At 41.1% G+C, this 7,419-nt stretch overlaps 1 protein-coding gene and 1 non-coding gene across 2 annotated transcripts; both read left to right on the top strand.

Annotated features, from left to right (window-relative positions):
- Positions 1-239: 239 nt before the first annotated feature.
- Positions 240-311, top strand: trnah-gug (transfer RNA histidin (anticodon GUG)). The gene has a single exon. It is a non-coding gene; the product is annotated as a tRNA-His (tRNA).
- Positions 312-639: 328 nt separating this feature from the next.
- On the top strand, positions 640-7,383 carry depdc1a (DEP domain containing 1a). Its single transcript, XM_058073263.1, has 12 exons — positions 640-826; positions 1,359-1,624; positions 1,717-1,858; positions 2,241-2,362; positions 2,479-2,609; positions 3,158-3,205; positions 3,429-3,566; positions 3,824-4,771; positions 5,220-5,392; positions 5,757-5,933; positions 6,139-6,348; positions 6,534-7,383. The coding sequence occupies exons 1-12, from the start codon at positions 779-781 to the stop codon at positions 6,669-6,671; spliced, it is 2,541 nt and encodes an 846-aa protein (XP_057929246.1). The 5' UTR covers positions 640-778; the 3' UTR covers positions 6,672-7,383.
- Positions 7,384-7,419: the final 36 nt, after the last annotated feature.

The raw sequence follows: 7,419 nt of genomic DNA, 5'->3' as shown, positions 1-7,419 counted from the left end.
GAAGACACGCCCCAAAGCAAAGAGTTGCTCTACTCACATCTTGTTTGTGACCATTTCCCAACTCAACTAAAGAACTTAGTCATTTCATTTTCAATATAACATATTTTTGTTGTTTCTAAATTGGTGTGGAAATGTTTGCAGTATATTCACTGTGCATAGCTGTTGGGTGTGCAGCCAATCAGTTATACATTTAAGGTAGCAAGCTGTCGCTTCCGAGTCTCCATCCTGACGGATAGCTCGCCGTGATCGTATAGTGGTTAGTACTCTGCGTTGTGGCCGCAGCAACCCCGGTTCGAATCCGGGTCACGGCAGTTCTTTTTTAAATGACCTTCACGCATCGCTAAAGATATATAATGCCAACTGGCTGTATAACATTGCAAATGCATGTTCCTGCGTTCGGTCGTGCTTCCAATGTACATCTTCGTATTTTATGAACAACAAGAGTCCAGTTCAAATTCCCCAACACCACAGTGTGTGTAAATGTTTTTTTCTGTACAATATACATTCATGAACATGAAACTATTCATAAAGTATTTTTTTGTTTTTTATTAAAAACCTTGTTTTGGTAGCTACGTTCATCCGTGAACACGTGACTTTGCCACTGACCAATCCCGTTGCAGAATCACATGGCTCGTAATTTTGAACAGATGAAGGAGTGACGATTAGCAGGCGGCGCTGAGTTGGGCATTAATACTTGTCGTAGGAAAATAAGTTCGTAATGGCTGCATTTTATGTTTCGCTGAATTGAACAGACCAGTTCCGTCAGTTTGGGATAAACATGAGCTCACATATCATCACTCCCGGGCCTTACCGAGCTACAAAGCTGGTAAGTTTATGCTAGCAAGCTAACCTACTGGTGTTTTTAAAACACTACTTTCATGGTTATTTAAAGTGAACCTATTTTAAATATATGGTCTCCTATCTGAAAAAACGTATGAATTCACGCAATGTTTCTCTACCTGTAAAATTCGCGAGAACTGGAATTAAAACAAATACACCGAGATTAAACCCAACCAGATTCCTGTAAGCGAGAGCCGTATCGTTTGTCTACTATTTACGTTTTCTTACGTGGCCGCACATCGACTCATATTTCATGAAATGTGCCCAAAAAGGCACTTAAACTTTGTAAGAAATGTTAATTATAATCTAAACTGGCTCTTGGTACGAGTATATTTTAAAAGATACACACATCTTAAATCAAGAACCACATTTCACACTACCAAGCAAACCCCTTTCTGTAGTACAATGTGAGACGTGTATTAAATCAATCACAGTATTTACACAATAGGAGTGACTTCTGTGGTTTGGTCCAACTTTACATGGTCATAATGCTCTTACTTATCCTTGTCTTGTCTTAGTGGAATGAGGTGACTCGGATATTCCGGGCTGGTATGCCCCTCAAGAAACACCGGCAGAGCTTAAGGAATTACACCTCCTGCTTCACAGCGTCCGCTGCTGTGGAATGGCTGCACGAGATGCTCCAGAGCAACAGCAACTTTGGCCCTGATGTCACCAGGCAACAGACAGTCCAGCTGCTCAAGAAGTTTCTGAAGAACCATGTAATAGAAGATGTGAAGGGCCGCTGGGGAACAGAAAATCTGGAGGACAACAACACTCTTTACAGGTAATCTTGAGCAGAAGCAGCAATGAACCCTGTTTTTTTTTAACATACTATAATTTGAGCTTGAGTTGTCCATGTCCCTTCCTCTTTCAAAGATTTCCATCCACCTCTCCGCTGAAGCTCATCCCTTGCCCAGCTGCACCCTCAGCTCCCAAAGCTGTTAAGAAAAGGCCTTCACTCAGAGACAAAGAAGGTTTCTTCAGGTTTAAGAGCGTCAAGAAAAACAAGGACACGGAGGTAAGCTACAGCAGACACAAAGTCTTTCCCTATGTTTAAAACCAGGTTAGCAAATTGATAATTTTTTTTACATAACATATTATACATAAATATTCAGACAGTCTGATACCAAAAGTCCCTGCCATATACTCACTGGGTGGTAATGAGTGTTAGTGTGAGATGACTGAGACAGATTCTGATTTTAACTTATAAAATGTGTACTGTATAATCATGCAGCGTGAAGCTAGCATGTGTTTTTAGGTGTAATATTGTCAGTGATAGTAGAACCTATATGTAGTAGTATTTCATGAGACATCAGAAACTTTGAGGCATTTGTATTGACACTTCTTTCTTTCGCCTTAAACTGGAAAAAAAATATAGTATATATATATATATGTTGCAGGAAACTGTCAACCCTGATCATCAGTCAGAGGAAGACAAAAAGGCAGAAGAGCAACAGACACGGAGACGAGCACTAACTGGAGAAGATGAACGTAACATCTGGAGAGACACCATTATGACCCAGTAAAAACGCAGTAACACACACACACACACACACATCATATACTGTACACTGCAGTTGTGAAATGTATAAAGATTATGCCACTGGTCGGATTCATTATTTTCTTTTGTTTTTTTAGCCTCCACAAGATTCTTGGTGTTGCATCTCTCGAGGGAGTGGTAGACCACCGGTCAATAAACCCTGAAAATATCATCCATAATATGACTAAAGTCAACAAGCATGGGGTGGTCACCCTGGATGATAAGACCAGTAGGTTCTTGTTTTTCTTGTGTTCAATAATATTGTCACTTCTTCACCACTTCTTGTCTGGCCAATTTGTTAGGTACTATATCTTATGTAGTGTCACACTCTCACAGACTGTACAGCATATTCGTCAGTTGCAGAGAAACTATTTTGTCAGGTTTGATTCTTTTGTGCATAAATGTTTCTTCCAAGGAGAACTGCCATGGCTGAGGATAAATTGAGCATGGTTTAAAAATGTGCACCACTTTCACATTCCATACCATAACAAAAAGCAAGATTCAATACCCATTTTTGTACACTGGAGTGGCTCCAGAGTCACAGGGCCAGCCAGACCATGAAAACAAGTGTGACTTATAGGTCAGAAAATACAGTATATTTTAAAAGGCAAAATTAATATTTTTTTTACATTTTTAATAATGTATTCAATACCAGTTAAATTAACTTTATCCATTGTTTTAAAATGAGCAAAATAACAACTCCCCAGGTGTTTGGACTGTGTTTATGCTTATGGTTCGGTACTTGGTGATAAATAAGCTAATCTACCCTTTCTCTAGATGACCTTCCTCATTGGGTTTTGTCTGCCATGAAGAGCCTGGCCAATTGTGAGTAGCAGCAAACACAACTAATATTTTAGTATCAATTACGATTACATTGGTGCAAGAAAGGTACTTTGAGACTTTGTCATGAAGTGAAAGAAATGTCATTGACAACTCGACTATCTTGAGGCTGAATTAGGATTCACCCTTAGCTCTGTTTAGTTTTTATTTCCTTTCTTTTTTTAAAGCTTGGCAGTTTAACTGATAGTAACTTTCTCTTCATTTCCAGGGCCAAAGTATGACAGTGCGCAGCCGTCCTATCCAGGTTTCGAAAGGGATGTCTTCAAAACTGTGTCTGATTACTTCTACAGCCTTCCACAGCCATTACTCACATACGAACTATATGAACTGTTTATCAATGTGCTGGGTAGGTACTGTTCTCGTTCCGCCACTTTTGACCATTTCAAATCCTGCTGTCGGGACCTTATTGAACGTCATGTCGAAACTGCTAACAGTGGTTTTGGTTGTTTCTTCTTTGTCGAAAGCTAACAATGCGCTTGCTATGTTGTCTTTTGTTCTGCGTGTACAGTATAAGTTGAACTAACGGAAGTCTTCCTCCCCTTTGCTTGCACTGACCCTCTGCCTGTAACATACTTCCCTCTGTCTTCTTCTGTCACCTTCCAGTATATTGTGGGTATGTTGCAGCACCCGCTGCCCACCATCATGGCAAACGAAAGAAACATGACCTTCCATCGGTGCCCCCTCCCGCCAAGACATCATTTCGCTCCACAGAGTGTCTCCTCCTGTCACTGCTCAGACAGGGAACTTGTGATGAGACAGAGTCTCCCATGAGGGAAGTTCTTGGTGGGAAAGTTCAGAGAGAAAACACTGTCAGTGCGGATGGTGCTTATTTCGGAAGCAGCTGCACGAGCCTTAATACTGCTGGATCCTTGAGGCGGCAAACCAGGAGCTGCTCACTGGAAACTATTCTAGATGACTCTACTTCTCTGGTTAGGCAACCAATCTTTTTGTCCAATGATAGCCTGGCATCTTGCTTCTCAAGCAACAGGAGCCAGGATACGAAACGTTGGACACCCCCAGGTTATTCAGAATTGACTTCTGCCTCAACGACTATTGCTCCATCTGAAAGTGCTCCACAAACGTCCAAAAGACGTTCTATTGCAGTACAGTCGGCAACGCAGAGGCTGCACACATTGCGACCACGGAGTGTAGGCAGCTGTTTAGACATAGTTGTAGAGACCAATGAAGAAGACATTAAAGAGATCAGGTGGAAAAGCCGAGCTGCCAGCTGCCTGAACGTAAACACCTCCAGAGAAGAGCATCACTCTATTGTAACAGCACACCTTCCTTTAGGATGCGACAAGCCTCACTCCACCTTTTCTTCATCTCCTGCAACCAAAGCATGTCCACCTGCCGCTAGTGCAGAACCTAGTAGGCCCAGACCAGCTTCCAGCACATCCAGTCTTTGGACCCTGCCACCGCCTGCTACTTTCCGCCGTTGCCTCAGCTCCCTGGATGTGTTCAAGCCGCCTCCACCCACATCACTATTCAAACCGTCTGTCTGTGTGCCCGCTGCCAGCACGCAGCTCCCTCTACCAAAATCTGAGCACAGTAAGACCTCCCCCATATCTCCTCTGTGTTTGTGAATGTCTAATCCAACTAACTGTCTAACATCTAACCAGTGTGTCTGTCGAATGCGGCCCTTAGTTACTCTTGTTCGGGTAAAGATCTGATGGAATTATACATAGAAACAATCAACTAGTCATGTCCAGCATGTCCACATGTTCATCAATACAGTATTATGACATTAACAACACACTACCCAGTTCATCCTCAACTGCAGGTGTAGTTGATCAGCCCTTCACCTTTCAACCATCCATTCAGTCCATGTAAATATCATGATGGATGAATGTGACATTGTGTCCCACTGTGTTTGACAGAAACGCAAGACGACTTATGGAGAAAGATTAAATGCAAAATAACTTTTAACTAATTAGTGATATAAGCTTTCAATGCCATCATGATTGATTCTTCTCGGTCTACCTCTGTGTGCATGTAGGCCTTCTCCAGCCTCACAGTGAGCGTGTGGCCATTGAGGCCCTGCAACTGTGCACCCTCCTCCTGCCTCCTGCATCTCGCAGGAAGTTGCAGCTCCTGATGAGAATGATGTCTCGCATTAGCCAGAATGTGGACATGCCCCGCCTCCACCCTGCCATTGGTACCCGAACCTTGGTGAGAGAGTCAAGTTACACATCCTTATCTTCATATTTTCACAAGTGACAATAAACTGAAGTTTAAAAAATAATAATACATAAATATTGTATTCTGCAGGGGTAAAAAAAACAAAACAAAATGATGTGCAGCTGCCTCAAATGCAGAAAGAAAATTTTTAATTCTAAATGTCTTTAGCTCCTTTGTTTTAATGTTATGTCTTTATTTCATAATGATTAGGGGCCTCTACGACCTATCAATAAACTTAATAGTTCCAAGGCAGTAGAAGATGCAAATGTTTTCCGTGTTACGTGTAGCACCATTCTCAAGCATGAACACTTTGGTTTTTCCATTCAAGTCTTCCTTACTATTCCTGTAATTTCAGATGGTCCACACATTTTCAGGTTGTGTTCTTGGCAGTGCCGAAGAGTGTGACTTGGATGAGCTGTTAGCCACTCGGTTGGTTTCCTTTCTAATGGATCATCAGCAAAGCATCCTGTCGGTCCCAGAGTATCTACTCAGTGCAATCCACGACCATGTGCAGTACCTGCGTACAGCACAGGTACATCTGGAAAACTTGCCATATTGTATATGAACTGTTTATGGCCTTATTGGACACTTCCGGAGACTCGATTACAAAAGCTTGATCATGTTGTTCTTAAACCAATACCACAGATTACGTTCCTGTGGGGGAACACTGTATACACACATGAACAGTGTGTGTGTACCAAATAATGTTTTCGATTTTTTTCTTCTTCTTCTCCCAGGTACCAATAGACAATGCTGCCGCTCTTGTTGAAAGTGGTGACCCAGCGTGCGCCCCAATGCCCATGTATACGTTCTGCCGTCAGATTAGTGGTGCAGAGTTTGAGCAGCAAAAATTGGCATCTTCCCAGAAGGCCATGGAGGAGTTACTGGAGATGCTGGTGACAGACCAAAATATCACTGAGAAGGACCGATGCAAAAAGTTGAAGCAGGTAAGAATAATAGTTATGAAACAAAGAAATAGCTTTTTGATGCTGATAGACCGAAAAATAATTACAATTAGTCATAGTATTTGCTCCAACAACAAATCTAATACTGGATCAGACTTTTGCACAGGACAGTAAACTACTTTCCATTTGAAATTCATGTAAGTGTGCTTCACCATTGTGTTATTCAGTTTCAGAAGCAGTACCCTGACATCTACAGTCAGCGGTTCCCCTCCACACAGAAGGCGAATAAGACGGACAACAAGCCAAAGATTAAAGCCCCGCTGCTCACAATCAAGAAGACCAAATCTTTCAATATCAGGAACTAAACTGACTGGCAGGTCTCGCTGTTGCTGATATCCAGCCTTGGGCTAAGATTTCTGCACTATACCTGCACTGACACTGGTACCTACAGAACTTTTGTTACATGGGAAACTGTTATCACTGTTTGGGTGTGTGTATACACCATTGGTACCTTTTTGGGAATTAGTTTGAGAGTTTTTAGTTAAATGTTAAAGTTAAATGCCAGTAGCTCAATGCCAATTTACTGTACATTATCACACAAGTGAACCTATACTCAAAATGTTCAGTGCTTGCTTTACAGTACTTGCTTTGAGTTTATGTACAAGTGGAAAAGCCAAAAGCATTGAAGCATTATGTTTTCAGCTTGAATCTATCTAAATGTCATCTATTGTAATGATTGGGTTTCCAACTTGGCATCAAGCATAATTTAATCTTTAATGTTAATTTAAAAACAAAGGATATACAATATAGACTCCTTTTGAAGAAGGCTTTTGTTAGAAACCTGTATTTGTTTAGGGTTAGAGGTTAAAACATTTAATCCTAAAACTTTTTTTCAAGTGCTTTTAAGAAATGTACTTTTATTATCTTGACTTGAAATGTCATATTTATTGATCCCAGATTTATATGAAGTATTACTTTATTTTTAGTTACATCTGTTAACATTGGGTCATGCGGTATGCACTGCAGCGTTTATGAAGCCCAGTTGTACTTTTTAGTCCACATTTACTATGCAAATTCATGGGAAATAAACTTTTTTTTTTTAAACTTTGTGTG

This window comes from Doryrhamphus excisus, chromosome 5 (assembly GCF_030265055.1).
Source record: "Doryrhamphus excisus isolate RoL2022-K1 chromosome 5, RoL_Dexc_1.0, whole genome shotgun sequence".
Taxonomy (NCBI): domain Eukaryota; kingdom Metazoa; phylum Chordata; class Actinopteri; order Syngnathiformes; family Syngnathidae; genus Doryrhamphus; species Doryrhamphus excisus.
This window is presented reverse-complemented; position numbering and strand designations above follow the sequence as displayed.

What these genes read in the sequence shown, in the direction of transcription:
- depdc1a (XM_058073263.1), top strand. Translation starts at nt 779, where the DNA reads ATGAGCTCACATATCATCACTCCCGGGCCTTACCGAGCTACAAAGCTG. An exon ending in GACAACAACACTCTTTACAG is followed by an intron (nt 1,625 to 1,716) that starts GTAATCTTGAGC and finishes CCTCTTTCAAAG; the next exon opens with ATTTCCATCCACCTCTCCGC. An exon ending in AGTACCTGCGTACAGCACAG is followed by an intron (nt 5,934 to 6,138) that starts GTACATCTGGAA and finishes TTCTTCTCCCAG; the next exon opens with GTACCAATAGACAATGCTGC.